The following is a 19,508-nucleotide window of genomic DNA, read 5'->3' on the forward strand; positions in this document are numbered from 1 at the left end:
TCAGTAAAAATAATCAGATATCTGTCAAGTTGCAAATGTCAAGGTGTGATTTCCCTTTTCTCTTAATAATTAATTTTATTTTACAATTAAGGTGATGATTGAATGCCCACCATAACTGACAACATCTCCTTCTTCAATAACATATGGTTGGGTTTTATTTTTAGCAGGCGTATATATAGTCATATAAAACCAGAATGACCTGCAAGGGGTTCAAGTCAGATATGTGAATTTCTGATGACTTTAAAACAACTGGGTTTTTTTCATTTATTCCTTCTGTTTTCCAACCAAAGTTTCAATATGTATTTTATCTCAAAGTGTATTATTATTGCAACAAATTTATCTTCATGTATCTTGACCCAAAGCCTTTACTTCCCAGTTATTAATAGTGACAGTAACCGCTATGGAGCTTGTGAAGTGTTTATATTGAGTACCAGGTATTCTTTTGTCATAAGCAGACTTTCCTGGATTCTTCCATGTTGGCAATATGCCTTGGCCATTACATGCAAAACCATGTATGCAGTGGGGGTAAACAGGGGAAGGAAAAAAAAAAAACAAACCCAAACAAACAAAAACCGAGGAGGAATGGTTCAGTTCAGTGGAAACTGGAAACTGTTGTGGGAGAGAATCTAAGACAGCTCTGCATACATAGAATTTAGTATAGGCAAAGCCTGAATAATTTCATCAGGCAGTTACTTATGATAGCTGTGCAGAGTTAAGAATATACAATTTAAATTAACTTTCTGATGCTTCCTCCCCTTACCCCCAAGTAAGTTTCACTGAAAAGTAAATTTACACATTGAACTTTGTAAGTGCAAAGACTTAATTGTTCGGTAACTTCTGAAGCCCATGTTTATTGAAATACTGGACAATATTTTCTAGTAAGCTTGCCATCAGATCCACTACACACCACTTGCATACCTGATGAAAGCTTTCATGAAACATAAATATTATTAGGTGGAAATTCCCAAACTATCTCTGAAAGAAAGACTGCTGAGACACAAGGTTCCAAGAAGACAAATTAACTCACTGGAAATTGAATGCTAATCAATGCAGATGTTAACGAAGGCTGGCACAACTGTATTATATGACTAGAACCCACACTTCTATGTCTGTAAAGAGCTGAATGCTGCTACAGAAACATAGTCATTTGCCTAGAGCTAGTTTAATAATTTGAATACAGTGCTACGCTACTGAACACAGACATATTACAACCCTCTAAGAACAGGCCTAGATGGTATTTAAAAACTGGTGTATCAATTGCAGCATTGAAAAACTGGTACACTGTAAAAATGACTACTGTGTTAAACAGACTTTAATGGATGACTAGGAAGCCTTTACTTTCTGTAAAATCTCAGTGGTGGATGACCACTGTGTGTTATCACAGATAAAGAAGCTACAAAATTCAATCTTACAACTGTGTAGAAAGACAAAGTAAAGCATGATAAATACACATAAATCCTCTTCATTTGTAACTCAGGGAAAAATAAAACTCCCATACAAGGTTTTGGTAAGTACTCAGTGTAACAAAAATCGAACTTAACCGTTTGGCTCGAACTGTCAAATGAAACTAAGAAATGAGAAAGCAATAGGCAATTTCATCTTCCACAGTTCGAGGTGGGCAGAGAGGAATAATTTCAATGTAATACTAACCTATCAATGTAGTAACTGCAAAACTGGAATTGAGCAGAAGATCTAACTGTAAACAAGCTGAAGGGAAACAAAACCCCAACAAACCCATAATACTTACCTGCGACTAGTTGTTTTCTTTTCTGTCTTAGCTTCTTCCTCTTGCATTTGCTGTTTAACATTTTCACTTGTATCAATTTTCAACTTCTTGGCAATGCGTTCTTTTATTTCAAATCTCTCATTGCTAGCAGCTTCACCTTCTACACTATCAGCATCTTCATCATGTTCTTCTTCCTCCTTTATTGATTTAAAATGATAAAACTTCTCCTTTAGCTTTTTTTTTTTTTACTACAGAATGTTGAATATGGAAAATTTTTCTTACAAAGATAATCCATTACAAAAAAAAAGTACCTAATTTCAAAGCAAACTTTTCAAACAAGTATCTCCTTATTTGCTTCAGAGGGAATGAAAAATTAGAGATATGATCATCAAATATTTTTTCATACATAAATTACATCTTTTTTGTCTGGCTTAAAAAACTAAAACAGTCTATTCTAGACTGTAAACCCTTACGGTTCTACAGAAGACCTCATAGCAACGTGGTATTAATCTGGTCATTGTTCATGAATGTAAAATTTGATCAAGATGACACATTAAACATTTCCTTCATTTTTCACTAAAAGAAAAACAAAACTTATTAGGAACTTCCTGCCACAGGGCTACACTACAGTCATGATGGGATGTAAGAGGTTTGCCCATCGGTCTCCCTGAGGGAATCTAGAACTACCACATTGATCAAAAGAGGCTGTGAAAACCTGTGGAATCAATCATCACAACTTGCTACAGAGGTACTATGCTTCCAGGCCTAGCAGAGGAAGGCAAAAGGTGATAAACTGGAGGGAGAACTAAGTCATTTCTCTCAGAAATGATGAAGCGGCCCAACCAGACCAAGAGATCTAAGCTTCACTACTTCCTTCCTTGAAGAAGGAAGCCTGCATGAATCTTAATGGAAGGATGCCAGCTCACAGGCTAGATGGCACATCTTTTTATACTTACTTTATAGCGATGCTAATTAGCTAAAGAAAAAGTGTAAGATGCTATGTGATTGTAATTTTAACCACACAGAGCAAAAGGATAGACTTAGAAATGGCACTCCAGAGGACTGTACTGTATCCAGGAGACTGCCAGGACGTCAGCATTTGGAGAGGAACACTCTAAAGACAATGTACACGTCCTGGGTGTGACTAACAGGTAGGACGAAGAGTAGCATGAAGACAGTATCCATAAACATGGAGGGGGAGCAGGGAGAAAAATGAAAGCAGCAAGAGGCAATTTTAGGAATAGAAAAAAAAAAAAAATCAAGAGCTGGATTTCACATGTTGTATTTGAGTCACTGTTTAGGAATCTTCAGACTACCATGCTTAGATTTTAAATTTAGACAAGACCAGTCAGGAATAAAAAATTAAATCTGTGAATATTCAGCACAGTAAAATACCTGAATATTTTGTCAATGAAATAACTGAAAGGATGTTGTGGGGGTTTTGTCTGTTCTTTTCAAATAGGGGAAAGACAAAAGTGGAATAGGATCAGCATTCCACTTAATTTCCCATGAAGTTATTGTTTGACATTGGAGATAATGAAGCTTTTTGAAGGATTTGCTTGCTTGAGAAATTACCAGGTAGAAAGGATGACAACAGACTTCAATGGCAGGGGGCAGAATCCAGAAAAGGAACATGGCAGGACTGTGTTCAGGGTGTTTAGCAGTCAAGGATGAAGACAGACTCCTGGTGGAGATTTGGCTAGGGCTTAGGTAAAAGGACTTAACTGAAACACAAAGAGTTGGATAGGAGAATTTCTAGAATAAAAATGGACAACTCTAGACAAATTGCAATTGCTAAGTAGTAAGCTAATTCAAAAATACAGAAATCTGAGTAACATGAGGGGGATTCCATGGACATATTTTAAAATGGGAGAGAGAAAATGGTTCAACTTGGCCCAACTCAGCTGAATTCCCCACCTCCCAAACCTTCCATTCCCCTCACTCTGCATAGGATTTCAACAGTTTTCTTCTAGAAAAACACCAACAAAATAGGATATAACCCTCCTCCTCAACCCCTTCCTTCCTGCAACTCTTTTCTCCCACCCAGTCTCCTCCTTCAACCCCTTTTCTGTCTCATTAACTGCATCTGATCTTGTATCTTTTCGACTCTCATTTTTCCAAAGTCTCATTACCAACTAATAGATTTAACACATTTCCACCCAGAGTGGCCTACATGACAACTCAGGAGGGAAGTGGCTGTTCAGTTGGATGATGGTGTTCCCCTAGTGACACAGGAATGCGAAACGGCCTGCCTGGAACCTGTACTAGTTTTTGCTGCTATTGTTAGCTGGGTAGAGTGGCCCTATTCTTCAATTTGCTCTAGAAATAAAAATGTAATGAGAGATTTTGTGTTACTGTATGTAACGTGATTTAGCCATTTGAGAAGACTATTGAATTGAGGGGTCGGTATTGAAGTTTATCGATCCATAGTACTATACAAAACTTACTGTTTGTTAACTGACAAACAGGGAGAGGAAAACAAGTTGTGCAGAAAGGGGAAATGGAGGAATGTCAATGGTGGGGAAAAAAAATTCTGTCTTGGAACACATTTCGTATAATGTTTTCATTAACGACTTAAGCACAAAAAGAGGTTTAACAAATAGCGATGAGGTACTGTTAATACGAAGGATCCAACTCTCAAAGCATGAAATGTATGACCTTGAGGACTGCAGTAAGAGAAACAGGATGATATTTAATAGCATGAACAGCAAGGTCAGGTGTTTAGGGAATAATAACAAGAGTTTCTCTTACACACTAGGGGCTTGTTATTTGGGGGAGGTAGGGAGACCTGGAAGAATTATTTGCTCATAGGATGGCTATAAAACTATCAATGTGTTGCAGCCGTGTAAATGAGAAAGTGATCCCGCGATGTGTTAACTGAAATAAATTCAAGAGAGATGATAAAATACTAGTACCACTTTACAAGGCTCAGGAAACTCTCTGAAATGCTAGATTCTAGCTAAGATATTTTAATGAAATTAAAATTAAGGAGAGCACCTGCAGGAAAAAAAAGTCTTCTTATTTCCTACTTCATGACATTATTATAACAGCATTCAGATTAATTAGGCTAAAAAATAAAAATTTAAATAAATATACCTAACATGTCCCTGTTCTATATTCCCCAAATCCAGTTCACTGAAAGGGCTTTTTGAACACCTGAAGAATTATTAAATACCATTATCAGAACCCTTCTAACACTTAAAATGTTCCTGCACAGCAGGAGTTACAAAGAAGAAGAGTCCAAGAACGTGAACTCATACTATGCTTTGTGGAAAAGACAACAGGAAACAGAGTGGAAGCAGACTGTTTTCTTTTTTTTAGGCACAAGAATTGGGTAGTTTGTGTATTTCCTTCACTTCCACAGTGCATCAACTAACAGTTAAGTACCTGTGCATGGCGGATAGATAAGGAAAACCCTAGTTTTCTGGATTCAGTTTGGGGAATAGATAGATAGATAGATAGATAGTAGATAGATAGATAGATAATAGATAACACTCCTAGTCAAATATTACATCCCCGTCTCAACAGCAACTGAACAGGGTATCCCTATGACCTGTGGCTGGAGGCAAAGACATACTTCAGCTAGCAACCTTACTCTGCAACCATATACAACAGTCTCCTTGTAATTAAAATAGCTTCCACGTTTGGCTGAATGTTACTGCTTGGTATTCAGACTGCCTGTCTTTCAGAGGTGACAGTCTTCATCAATACAATTTAAGTGATAAATATTCACAGAAATTTTGTTTCCTTGAAGAAATCTTTCCAAGAGGACACTCACTCATACACAGACATTGGAGTTATATCATTATCCACAACAAATTTAATTTTAACTTTTTTATTTAGCAGCAATTTCAGGGCTTTTAGTAACGGTTTGTCACTCTGTGGTACATAACCTCCCATATACCTAAATCTACTGACTGAAATATCTGGTAAGCAGTTTTTATAACATGCAGTAGTAACTCTACCCTGCTGTGAATGTTCACAATGGCCAAACCTTAGAGCTCTGAAAGGGCCTCCAGCTTTTTGCTGGAAATCTGACTTGAGCTAGTTCTCAAAAACCTCTGAACTAGCATTTGTTACCCTAAGAAAATCTAATTCATACACAATAAAAAACAAAGACTTAATTGTAAACAAACAAACAAAAAAAGTTACTTACCTCACTCAAATCCCTTTCTTCACTTGCTGCTTCACTAAAAGAAGGAAAATAATTGTTAACTACTTTGAAGTACAAGAGGAGATTTAAAAGAGTGCTTAAAAAACCCAGTTCTTAAGTAAAAAAAATGTGTGTGGTTAGCTACTTAGAACTTTAGTCAACCGAGTCATTTGTATCATCTTCACATTCATCTTAAAAGAATCACTGAATAGTATTTTCTATCATTTGACTGTCATGATCCTTTCTAACTAGAAATGTTTAAAAACACAGACTTTCATACAATGGATAAATTCTAAGCATAGGCTGAGCTTTCCACACAAAACACTAAAGTATATAGTTAAAAAAAAAAAAGAAAACCAAACAACACAACTCACTTGAGATGGATGTTTTTCATCTCACATATCAAACAATTTCTAGCATTTGATTGCAAACAGTCTACATTTTGGAAAGCCTTCTTTTTATAGGCATGTTCAACATGCACTATACTGATAAGTAAGCTTAACATCAAAATTTTCATTTGTTACACAGATAAGTTCAGTATATTAAAAAAAGAATCTACTTGAATATACTAAGGCTAACATATCCACTGTTAATTGTCACAAGCTAATAATAAAGACCCTTGAAGAATTTTCCATCCCACAATTTAAAAGAGAAGTTATGTTAGAGGAACAAAGCAAGGAATATTAAAGGAGTCCCCAGAATCAAGGCTTTGAGATGTGCTCTAAGCCATCAATAAGTAGCCAAGGTCATCAAAGAAACTATAAATTTGTTGGAATCAATAACGTTAATTTCGTTTAAAAAAATTAATCCAGAAAACTCGCTGTGGAAGTGTTTCTTAACAGAAGATTATAATTAAAAAAACCAAACCACATTCATGAGTATTAAAGAAAATATTTAGAATGCATCCAGAGCTGTAATTCTGATGTCAGTCCTGAACAAGTAGAAGCCACAGTAAGAGGTCAAATGACCTACCTGGGATTTGTGATGTTACTATAAAGCGAACTGCCCTACCAACCTCTGGGAGTGTTTTGAAGGGGCTACACGTGGTTGTGGATGATCTCTCTGATATATTTGGACCCACACAGAATCTCTAACCAAAGGTTTTCAAGGAATTTAAGTAGCTCTACGGTGATGGAAAAGCCCATGCATAAATAAACACATGGTAAAAGACAGGAGACAAAAGTTAGAAGCAAACAATCACTTCTTGCAATGGAGCAAGATCACTAGTATATACCCACAGTAGTCTGTGTTGGGGCTTGAGCTGTTCACTGAGCTCAGTAATAAAACAGGCATACAGCCAGGTCACTGAGTTTTTTGATAATACGAAGTTAGTCAGCATAGTAAAGCCAAGAGCAGACTGAAGAATTGCAGAAGGACCTGAATAATGAGACAATAAAATGACAGATGAAATTTGGGGTAGACAAAAGTAAAGCTATGCACATGAGGAAAATGAGTCCCACAGAACAAGGAGAGGTCAGCTGACCATCACTGATCATAATGTGTCCCTCAGGGGTCTGTACTGTGACCAGTACTGTTCAATATCTTCATCAATAACACAGAGAGTGGGATCAAGCGCATCCTCAGCATATTTGCAGATGACACCAAGCTGAGTGGTGAGGATGACATGCCTGACGGATGGGATGCCATCCAGAGGGACCTGAGCAAGCTCGAGAAGTGGACCCATGTGAACCTCAACAGGTTCAACAAGGCCAAATGCAAGGTCCTGCACCTGGGTTGGGGCAACCCCCAATATCAACATAGGCTGGGGGACGAAGGGATTGAGAGCAGCCCTAAGGAGAAGGACTTGGGGGTAATGGTGGAGGAAAAGCTGGACATAAGCTGACAGCATGTGCTCACCGCCCAAAATGCCAACTGCACCTTGGGCTGCGTCAAAAGCCATGTGGCCAGCAGGTGGACGGAGGTGATCCTGCTGCTCTACTCTGCTCTGGTCAGACCCCACCTGCAGTCCTGTGTCTAGCTCTGGGGCCCTCAGCACAGGAGAGACATGGACCTGTTGGAGCAGGTCAAGAGGAAGCCACAAAAATTATCCGAGGGCTGAAGCACCTCTCCCTTGAGGAAAGGCTGAGAGAGTGGGGGTTGTTCAGCCTGGAGAAGAGAACACTGCAGCAAGACCTGATTGCGGCCTTTTGGTACTTAAAGGGGGCCTACAGGAAAGATGGGGGCAGACTTTTTAGTAGCGCCTGTAGTGATAGGACAAGGAGTAATGGTTTTAAACTAAAAAAGGGTAGATTCAGAATGGATATAAGGAAGAATTTTTTTACAATGAGGGTGATGAAACACTGGAACAGGTTGAAGATGTCCCTGCAGGGTAGTTGGACTAGATGACCCTTAAAGGTCCCTTCCAACCCAAACTATTCTATGATAAGCAAATTTTTGGAGTTGATATATTTTCATGGGATTGTCAAAGCTCAATACTCAACAGTGGTTAAAAAAGCAAATCTGAAGTTAGTAAGTATTAAAAAGAAATAAAGAATAAAAGAGACCATTTTAATGCAAGTGTACAGATCTATGATTCACCTCAGTTTTAATATGTTGCTTAGATTTGGAAAAAAAAAAAAAAAAAGATATTTTAGAACAGAACCAGGGTTGTGAAGAGCCACAAGAAACCACAGGTACAACTGTGTGAAGAAAAGTTGACTAGGCTTTAAGAGTTTAGGGTAGAAAAGAGATTGCCTAGGAGGGGATTGTGGTAAAGAGAGGTATAAAGGGACTGTTCACTGTCTCTTCCAGCATAAGAGTTAGAATTTATCAAATGATGCCAGCAGCAGCCAGGTTCCGAACAAAAAGGGGAGGTACTTCTTCCTGCAGCAGACAGGAGAGTGGGAATGTACACAATATTACAAGAGACTGAATAAGTACTTTAGAAGTGCTCTATTAAGGATTACTATACAGGATGAACTACATCAAACTCTGACAGCCCCCTGAGCTGAAAGGAGAAGGAGGCAGAAGATGACTCAGGTAAACATTATGCTTGCCCTGCTTTTATTCTTTGTTGGCCAATGTTGGTGACAGCATTGGAGGTTAGAGGAACATTTGGTCTGATCCAGCATTGCCATTCTTACTTTCTTAAAGACTAACAGACAAACAATGAGTATACATGATGCTAATCAGCTCTAACATCCTGAAAGTAAGCCTGTTCTGGAAAACTGAAGTCACATATTAACCTTTTGACAGCAGGAACTGAGCTTAGATGTGGATCATCCTTCAGCAGATCATGACTACTTTTACTTTTTCCCTTCATGCTCTGTTAAAAAAAAAAAAAAAAAAAAAAAAAGTATTATATATTTCAGCATTTGAGAGAATACATGGTGAAAAAGGATAATGGCAAGAAAAAGATAACTTGCTTTTTGTTAGCTTTAGCCTAACCAGTAAGCATAAACACTTTTAATAGTAGAACAGAGAAGGTATTCCAGAAAGAGGAGGATCAAACTGGCCCCGTGGATTTAAAAATTATTCTTCTAATAGCAATGCACTCAATTTTAAAGGAAAGAGAAAAAAAAGATTGTTTAATCATCACAAATAAAGATACATAGTCTAGCACATATATACTTGAGTGAATGGTATATGGCAACTCAAAGAACTACCATGTTCAAAGTAGTATTATCAACTGACAGAGCACTTAGACTCCTAGAGAAAAAAAAAACAACCTGCAATACATCATGCAGGAATCATATACTGAAGCACAGACAAATAAATCTTCATATAAGATCTTCAGGCAGAAAGACTGCAGTAAGAAAGCATTCCCCATGGTAATCCAAAAAGTACACTTAAATTTCAGACTGAAATCAGACTGAAAATCTCTGTTACAGAAATAGTCTGTATTGTGATTTGAATGTCTCCATTACAGCTGCATTTTATAATCCTTTCAGGAAGACAGCAATTGTGTGGATAATAAAATCTTAACTAATTTAAACACAACTTCAATTTTTTATTATATAGAAAAAAAGACTAACATTCAGCAACGCGAATAATTACTTCCTTCAAGAAGTAATTTGTGGGGGTTTTCAGAAGGTAGATGAAACCGTAAGACAAATGCTTATCACCTTCGTAAACTGCTCCAAACCAGTACAGACAAATGTAGTTTGGACACTGAAAGTGTCAGTTTAAACACTAATCAACAACCACCGGAAGCCCCACTGTCAGGTCCCTGAATGTACTAATAGACTTAGTGGCCTTGAGGAGTTTTACCTAGAGCTCCTCTGCCCATGCGCACCATTTCAGCTCAGGCCTGAGAATCCACACACTGTCTGAGCTATGTCAGAGGTGTACCTGTGCCCAACCCCATCTTCTGGATGGGCCTGGTTGACCCACATTACAGACTTGTGTCCTGGTTTTGACTGGGATAGAGTTCGTTTTCTTGAAGCTAGTGGCTTGCATAGTACTGTGTTTTGGATTTAGTACTAGAAGAACGTTGGTAACACACTGATGGTTTAGTTTTTGCTAAGTAGTGCTTAGACTATACAAGGGCTTGTCAGCTCTCAGCTCTTCCAGGTGCACAAGAAGCTGGGAGGGGACACAGCCAGGACAGCTGACCCAAACTGGCCAAAGGGATATTCCAGACCATATGACATCATGCTCAGTATATAATCTAGGGGAAGAAGAAGGAAGGCGGGGACGTTCAGAGCAATGGCATTTGTCTTCCCAAGTAACCGTTACGCGTGATGGAGCCCTGCTTCCCTGGAGATGGCTGAGCACCTGCCTGCCCATGGGAAGTAGGGAATGAATTCCTTGCTTTGCTTTGCTTGCACACGCAGCTTTTGCTTTACCTATTAAACTGTCTTTGTATCAACCCACGAGTTTTCTCACTTCTACCCTTCTGATTATCTCCCCCATCCCACTGGGGAGCAGTGAGTGAGCAGCTGCATGGTGCTGAGTTGCCAGCTGGGGTTAAACCACAACAACTTGTCTCCAGCCCTGTCTCATCTCTTGCTGCTTCTGACTGGACTCTCTAGATGGGGACCTTGGCCTTGGCTATTGCTTGCCATGTACAGGACTGTAAATGGGCCCTGTTACCAGTAACCAACTCTGCCTGCTGTATCCAAACCCTGTGGGATTGTGCCCCTGTTGGTGAGTGCACTGCCTGGGCTGGAATCAGCTCTTGCCTCCTTGCTCACCCTCCCTCATGCAGCTCATTCTGCTCTCACCGCTCCTTGACACAAACTTCCTTAATCCTCTGATCTCTGCCTTCTATAACCTCCTAGGGTACACAAATTTTCTTTCTAAGATTCATACTGTCTATAATATAAGCATTTAGAGACTCTCCTGCTACAGAAGACACAATTTGACCTGTAAAATTTAAAAGACACCGATGGCCCTAATGTCGTTTAATCTCTTTTTGAAAGTATTTATGCTCCCCACTTCAGTCATGTTCTGTGGCATAAACGTTGACAGCTGAAATTCCAAGAGGGAAAAGACTTTTTCTTTGTATATTTATTGTCTCATTTATCTTTGTGTCTCCACTTTCACATTGTAAGAAATAGGGAATAATCATTCTCTTCTCTCCCTCTCTCTCCCTTTTTTTTCCATTTTAAAGTTACCATGATCCATATCCCCAGCTATCTTTCTTTGTCCTTCTTCATACTCAGGTCTCAGGAACAAGAGTCTGGTGATGCATTGCAACAAAGGCAGAATGTTTCCCTCACTTAGACTAAGTGCAGTGCAGGCTGAACAAGTCCAGAGTAGAAATATTTTCATAATGGGGAAGATGGAGAAGAGACTTAGGGAGGCATTATTAAATTCAGTACTTACTTGGTTAATATAATGTGACTAGGACAAGAATTCTTAGTTTTCATGTGTAAACATGAAATCATTAAATACTGTAAAAAATTTCATCCTGATACATGGTGTTTTCATTTTCTCTTCAGATAATTTTAGCCTCAGCCTCACTGCACTAAAAATTAATAGATGTTCCCTTTTCTGTTAGAGGTTTCCTCAGTTACTTGCAGGCTTTCCTCTCAACCTCAGTCCTTAAAAGTATACCCTTCCTACATTGAAACAAGCAAGACTTACTGCATCTAGCAACCAAAAAGAGTTTACAGAATTTTGAATCTGCAGATGTCAAAGAATCCCATTATTAACTTTGACCTTCAATTTTTCTTATTGAAACAGAGAAGAAAGTTGGTGCTGAAGTTCACATACTTCAACTTAATCAAGACTAAGAACTGTAGAGATACTGATCTAGACCTATTAGAAGTAAGGAATGAGATTTGGAAAATTAGGTTTCATTCTGTTGTAAAGAATGAATAGGATTTCTTCATAAACAGTTGATTTGGATATTTTTCCAGCTATAGCTAGTCCAGAATTTAGTTAGGACAAATATGAGGATGAGATTTTAAGACCGAGTTGAAGACAGCATGACAACACTGAAACTGGGCTTGTCATAAAAGAGGTGTTCTATTTAGATCATTTTAAACTGAAAAACAAATATTTGGCATGAAAGGGAAGAACACCAAAGCAACAGAGTTAAATGCAATATTAAAAACCAGACGTACACCAAGAGCAGAACTGCAGAGGAGCACATTAAGGTAAACAAGTATAGTTTGTCTGACTGGCAAGTTGAAACTAGGACGAAAAATAGTTAAAACTACTGTTGTGATAAACCTCTACTATCCTCCTGACTGATACCATCTCACTGTAATATTGTCCATCATTATTCACTGATGTCTTTTGTACTTCAACTATATCCTGAGGACCATCCTTCTGCTTACTTCATACAAGACTCAGCACCATGTAGTCTGATCGATAACAGAAGCAGGTAGGTATCTGAACCATACTAGTAAGTAAGGAAGCCTAGGGCTCTAGAGGAATAATTTGATCAGCAGTAGAAATGAGAATGACAACTTGTTAAAGACATCTTTAAACTAACCTTACCCAAGTGGCAAAGTCAAATAAGGAAACATTAGACCAAAGACTACCTATGCAACCCTAGTTCTGTGAACATGGGCAATTCACAATAGTGCAATATTTAATTATCATAATGCACTATTTTCCTCACAATAACCCCACTTGACTTTGCACACAGAATGGATATCCATAAGAAAACAGAGCTAAGAATGCACTGGCAGTGAACAAGTTGAGCTATTTCAAATCTCAAGCAATTTACCATCAAATCACACTCTTATAATTAAGGAGCTGAAGAATAGGTATCTATCAACTCCATTAATTTTGAACAGCAGACAGAGATCTACACTATGAAGTATGAAACTTTATGGAAATGTAAAAACATCATGGAGTGACTAAAAGCACCTTCAAAGTTAGAAAAGCTAAAAACCTCTGTTTTTTCAACATGTTGAAACAGTAGAATCATAAAACTGAAGTAATTTCTAGTATTATTGTTCAAAACTCAAACGTAATTACAAGATTAAGAACTCTAAAGCTTTTCACAAACATGCAAAAAAGGTACTTCTAAGTTGAAAAGAAAAATGGGGACGATTTGGTACAGTACCTGACTAACTCTATTGACTTCCTCCTCTTCTTCTTCAGCCTCTTCCCCAAAGGAAAGCAGGTTAAAATTTCTTTAAGAGAGAAAACACATTTTCCAGAAAAACTTCAAATACTGCCTTATTAACATCCCATAAAATTTAAGCATATTACTTTCATATTGTATGCGATTTTTCAAAAACTTTTTGTCCTGCTAAATGTATCAAACTACATGGTTTTTTGCAATAAACCCTGAATATTTAGAGAAGCATGCTCTATTCTGTTCCTGAGACAAAACAATCAGAATAGCAAAGCATCACTTAGAAAATGGTAAGGCATTATTTAAAAAATTCTGCCTTGATTAACTTTCACAAACTCTTAAATGCTGACAACTCTGAAAACGGAGCAGTTGCATTTTTTAAAATTCTTTTTTCCAACAGCAACATTCAAGTACCAAACACAAAATTTTCAAGACATGATGGCTCAGAAAGGCATCAAGTGCACACATATTCACAGAATGTAATTAAAAGAAATAATGACCTTCTTTTTTTTTTTTTCCCAATTAACTGTTTACACTATGTTGGAACAAGTGAGTTGCAACATGTTATACTTCTGTCCAACAGAACTGACAGCATACACACACTTTAGATTTCCTATTACTTTTAATTGCATGGTTATGACTACCAAATTTAATTTACAGAAAACTACATTTCCTGTGTCAAAATGCTTTCCTTTGCTAAGCATTATGGTGGGAGAGAAGTGGTAGCTGATAAAATAAGTTCAAAACCCTCTAACAACTCAGCTGTGACTTAGTTACTAATACTTATTAACTTCTTTGTCATCTCAGGCACAAAAGAATGATCGCACATTCTTGTCCATGGGAAAGGCTTAAGCTATTTTTTACCTCTCTTTTACAACAAACTATCAGGATGCACAAAACAGTTACAGCTCAGTGGATGCACAGTAACCATTTCAGTCAGAGCAACTCGGTCTCCACCATCTCTTCAGAAACAGGGAAGCAGGTTTTGCTAAGGTCAGAGAACATTCTTCTGTGCATTTTGGTAAAGCCTTGCATCTCAAAAGCAGAAATAGAAAATTACCAAGCTGTAAATTAAAGGTGAAAGAAAATTAACCACCACTTATGTGGCATTTATTTACTTTGTGCCTTTCACTTTGGACTTTTTGATTTCTTCTTCTGGCTTGTCCTTCTTCAGCTTTCTATTTGGTCTTGGAACAATGTCATCAAAAGGATTAAACAAAACCTGTTGAAAAAGTCATATTTTAGACACATCTTTAATAAGTATTTTGTTATAAATAAATGATTCAATATTTTAAAAAATTATATAAAAAGACATGCCCAGTTTTCACACTAGGGCAGTTTTCTAAACACTATGAGCAAAATAATTTTAAAATTTCAAATTTCAAACCAAACCATACTCACCTCACTGCTTCTTATTTTGTGTGGACTGAGAGGTCGCTCTTCCTTGTCAACTTCTACTTCAGCCAGGCGTAACATGTTATATATTGTATCCCCTGTAACCTGTCAAATTTATAAAAAAACATTTGTAAGTCCTTGTCTATAATTTTGTATTACTCTGCAAAAATGCAAGGCAATTATTATGTAAAGAATGTTGAAAACAGAGATGAGACAGGAGGTACTGTAAGCATCTAAGACTTCTAAAAGACAGCGAGTACAATGTACAAAGGTTTGGGTTTTTTTAAGTATAACAAGCATAAGATGAAGGAATACAGGCAGATTAACCTGCATTTTTGAGAGTGTATGCAGGGGAAGATGTCATATTCTTACTGTGAGCTGTGAAACAGGAAAATAAAAAACACTGTCAAATAAAAAAGTAGTTGGTTTATTTTCTTTCAATTAACTCATGAGTAGTAAATTCATCTTCTGTTTTCCATTTTCCTGATTCTTCTTGGATAATTAGAATTTACAAACAGAATTTTCTAAAATGTCACGGTATTAGATAAACTGATTAATAAGACAGAGCCATAATAATATTAGTAAGATTACTCAAAGGAGCACAATGTGAAAATATAATTTAGAAGAATAACAACAGCAAAGTAGATAATCATGGGAACAAACAATAGAAACATTTCTACCAGACACGGGAAACAAATAGAACGCAGGCAGCTTAGAAAGCAGTGAAATCAATTTCAAATGTACATAGCAGCAAACACTAAAATAGCCTTGAAATACAGAGAAAGTTATAGTAGCTTCTGCTAAACTCAAACGGGGTCTCTAGTACGTGTAGCAGACCTTTCCAAAGATTGTGTGCTTGTTATTAAGTTCATCTGCACGACCCAATGTAAAGAAAAATTGACTCCCATTATCATGGGGCCCAGCATTTGCCATGGCAACAAGTCCTCTTCGATTAAATCGCAATCGTGAGTGGAACTCATCCTGGCAAAGACAGAAGAGAAAAGAACACAATTTAAGTATGTAACTATTTTTTTCCACTTCTTCAGCTATGTTTTATTTACATCAATATGCACACACAGAAAATATACTGCTCATTTTCTTTCAAATTCACACAGTATTTGTTACAGTATTTTGAAACTTAATGCCACAATTGTATTTAAAAGCTTCTGTTTTCAGCAGAAAAGATTATTTTTAGTCAATGTTTTTTCTTCTTAGTGCCTATAATAATGCAAACAAGTGAACAATCTTCTTTCGAAACAAACCATAACACCAGAGGAAAAAAACTGGAAACTAGTGTATCAATAATAGAAAGACACATGCTTTAATAAAAACCCTAAGTTCTATCTTGTTAACTTTCTCTTTTTCCAATCATTGCCTAATAATCAATTGTTATTCATTATTTTTGTTGGAACTTCTTATCTTCCCAATATTAAAAAATCCAAAGTGTTTCTAAAAGTAACCGCACTTCATACATTTCTTGTAAAACTATCATTCTTGTTAACCACTGCATTTAGGGTAAAAATCCTAATTCATGTACAATAACTGGAAGCTCAAACAGTTTGTAACAGTACAGTATTGCAAAAATCCTAAGAACTTTTTCTGGACCATGAGAAGACAGAATAGGACTACTTTCAAAGCAAGATGAAAGTGATGCGTAGTATGTTAATACCGTGGTAGTATCACAATTTTAAACACTGTAGTATTGAGATACCACTAATTTTAAGCAGTGATCCTACTACAATATTGGTAACATTTGTTTTGTTCTCCGCTGATGTACCAATCCCCTCCACAAACTACATTCATGTTAAATGTGTGAGTCTACTCTAGCAGCAGGGAGATGGAAGGCCCCAGAGAAAGGCTTCAGCCACGAGTTATAGGTGCCTCTGAAATAAAATAACCAGGCAGAACAGAACACAGCTGCTGTACGTGTGTAGCTTCATTTAAGATCTGAGCCTCTTGGTTAAGAGATGAGCCATACTGGTATCAATAATACCAATGAACAAAAATACAACATTCAGAGACCTTTGCTAAATGAGATACAATGTGCATAAACAAGGAAAATTTCTGCATCTGAGTTTGCCACATACACTTCACTCTTCCCCCTCCCTATATTTCCTTCTGAAGTTCATGCTAGCAAGGTTATACCCTTACCATAATATCAGAACAGCTAGATTTACGAGCTCTCAATTTAAAAAGGCATTTTAAAAAATACTGAAGCAACATGTGAAAACAATTACTGTACATGTATAACGCTGCATTTTTAATATAACTTTTGTTTTTTCACAACTTAACACAGTAGGAAGAACAACTGATAGAGAATACCCAAAAATTAATGCATAAGATATACAGATACGTACCTTGAAGGGAGCTCCATAGATTGAATCTCCACCTGATCCAGTACCAGTGGGATCACCTCCCTGCACTATAAAGCCAGGTACCACTCTGTGAAATATTGTGTTATTGTAAATATTAAATACATGTAAGTGGTCTCAAAATCAAATCTTCATATAGATTATGCAGAGATGTCCGGAGACTGAAGTTCCAGAAAGTAAGTGCTGTAACTGGATCCTGCTATTTCCACTGGGTTCCCTCCTCTTCCACCATCTTGCTGAGTGTGACTCTATCTCACCTACAAAGTACTGATGATGACACTTATGAAAAACAGTGGTGTCACATGTCTCCATTGCAAAAGACACTGCACATCACCAACAAGATGATATTGAATTATTTTCTTTTCAGCTTTTAAGTTTTATCCCTGGAATAGTACCAACGTACATTAATTTAAAAGGAGAGCTAAAACTACCATGCTCTGTCCCAGACACCATCTCACATACATCGTTAGCCACGTCCACACACCACACAGTTAGCATTTTCACTCACCAACATGGAACACAGGTGTCACCCCTTTCACCACCTACACTGTACCCAAACTGATAATTTTCATAGAATTAAATATGTGGTACATTTTCCTCCCTAAGTTATAGTCTTTTATCTGTCTATCAGATAAAGGTTATGAGATCATAAGAAAACAAAGGGAAAGTAAACTTAACTTTACTTGACATATCATTCCAGCTGATTTTTTTTAAATAAATAAAAATAAATCTGCAGCATGCTGCAAAAAAAAAAAAAAAGCAGGATCTGCAAATGTTGCAGCATAGCTAGATACATTAATGGACAGTTATATGCTAGTACACTCACAAGAGAAATAGTCAAATTTATTATATAAAGCATAGCATCCTACACAGCAGTCAGACAAATTCAGAAAGGAAATAAAGCCCAGTTTCTTTGGCACTGAGGATAACTGAACTCTTGGGACGTACCAAGGGTGAAGAAATTTTGCAATTTACCATTGCAAAAAATCTCAACGTCTCCACATTAGGTGTAAGAACATGGAAAAGGCTGGATCTGTGCTAGAGGCACAAATCCCAGACTGCCATTTTTCCTTAACAGAGGAGGGCTAAAAGAAGTCTTAACAACTCTATAAATGCATAAATGGGGTAATAGTAGCAGCTAGAAAACACATAAAGGCACCAGGTCCTTCACAAATTCTTGCTAGTTTTCCCAATAGGAAGCTTCTCATTTGGGTACCCACTATTTCAGTGAAGAGCATTACAGAGTTCCCATCAACAAAAAACAACAGCAAATAAAACATTAGAAGCACTCAAGAAAAAAATTAAAAGGTAGTAAAGATGGTGATACAGAAATGAGAATTTTGGAGGATGTCCAATATTGCATCATTGCCATTTCATACATACATTAAACAAGTAGTTATACTTTGTAGACACTTGCTGAATATAAACCTTCCCAAGCCTCTGGCATACAACTTTTCAGTAATACTACATCACCTGCTACATTTAAGAAATCCATATAAAATTTGTACTTTTTTCCCACCGAGTTCCTTGATAATCTTGAAAAACATTGTCTGAGTGTTAAGTCAATATTTTCTAAAAAAAAATAAATTCATTAACATAGTAAAGTTAAAACATAGTTATGACTTCTATTTTACAAAAAAAGGCACAAAGGTTGCATATGAAATAATTTCAAAAATTCCTATCCCATTCAGTCATTACCTTCCATACAAAGCTGGATGAAATTTCGACATGCTTTTGGTGCTTCTTTTGACCATAATTCTATATCTATATCTCCTGCTGTCGTTCTCAGCAAAACCTATAAAAATATGGGTAAATACAGTTAGTTTTATTGTAACTTAGCCACTGATCAAATAATATCATTGCTGAGTTAAAAAAATACTTCTGAATTCATTATATTAGTAACGGTAGTAGACACACAAATGTGCTCGGTAGTTACTGTTCGTTCTAGATCATATTGCCAGAACTTAAGATACAGTTTTGAACCGATAAATATAGTAAGGCTTCAAGGCACATGACATGAAACTTAGATACCCTTTATCACTTCCACAATGAAACAAGATGGGAAAAAACCCATAATTATGCCATGAGTCTCGAAAGGCATATACCTCTCTTCCAAGTAACACCACTAAATTCAGTGGGAGATCGGAATAAAATTAAGAACCCAGGGTACGGTCAAGAGTAGAGGAAATGAAATGAAACGCTTCAAGGGCCGCTCCGTGTTAGGTATCCACACAACACACACTTTGACTCAGGTAATGCCTTCCGGGGCTGTGTCACCTCCAGTCAGCTTTAATCAGAGCAGCACCACAGCGCGGAAACAACCACCACGGGCACGCAGCACTCATCCGCCTCGCCTCTCCTCCCCACCCCCCGAAACACACC

The 19,508-nt window shown here is 37.2% G+C and overlaps 1 protein-coding gene across 1 annotated transcript in view; it reads right to left on the reverse strand.

The window, feature by feature from the left end:
* The window catches only part of CWC27 (CWC27 spliceosome associated cyclophilin), a 69,483-nt gene that overhangs the window by 49,792 nt on the left and 183 nt on the right, over positions 1–19,508 (reverse strand). Inside the window, exons 2-11 of the mRNA XM_035902268.1 lie at positions 19,063–19,126; positions 18,825–18,921; positions 17,112–17,242; positions 15,592–15,735; positions 14,761–14,859; positions 14,478–14,581; positions 13,345–13,414; positions 9,065–9,144; positions 5,883–5,916; positions 1,748–1,923 (exon numbers count right to left, since the gene is read on the reverse strand). Of these exons, the coding sequence (XP_035758161.1) occupies positions 1,748–1,923; positions 5,883–5,916; positions 9,065–9,144; positions 13,345–13,414; positions 14,478–14,581; positions 14,761–14,859; positions 15,592–15,735; positions 17,112–17,242; positions 18,825–18,921; positions 19,063–19,126 (999 nt within the window). The remainder of the gene's footprint in view (positions 1–1,747; positions 1,924–5,882; positions 5,917–9,064; positions 9,145–13,344; positions 13,415–14,477; positions 14,582–14,760; positions 14,860–15,591; positions 15,736–17,111; positions 17,243–18,824; positions 18,922–19,062; positions 19,127–19,508) is intronic.

This window comes from Egretta garzetta, unplaced genomic scaffold (assembly GCF_000687185.1).
Source record: "Egretta garzetta isolate BGI_Z169 unplaced genomic scaffold, ASM68718v1 scaffold439, whole genome shotgun sequence".
Classification (NCBI taxonomy): domain Eukaryota; kingdom Metazoa; phylum Chordata; class Aves; order Pelecaniformes; family Ardeidae; genus Egretta; species Egretta garzetta.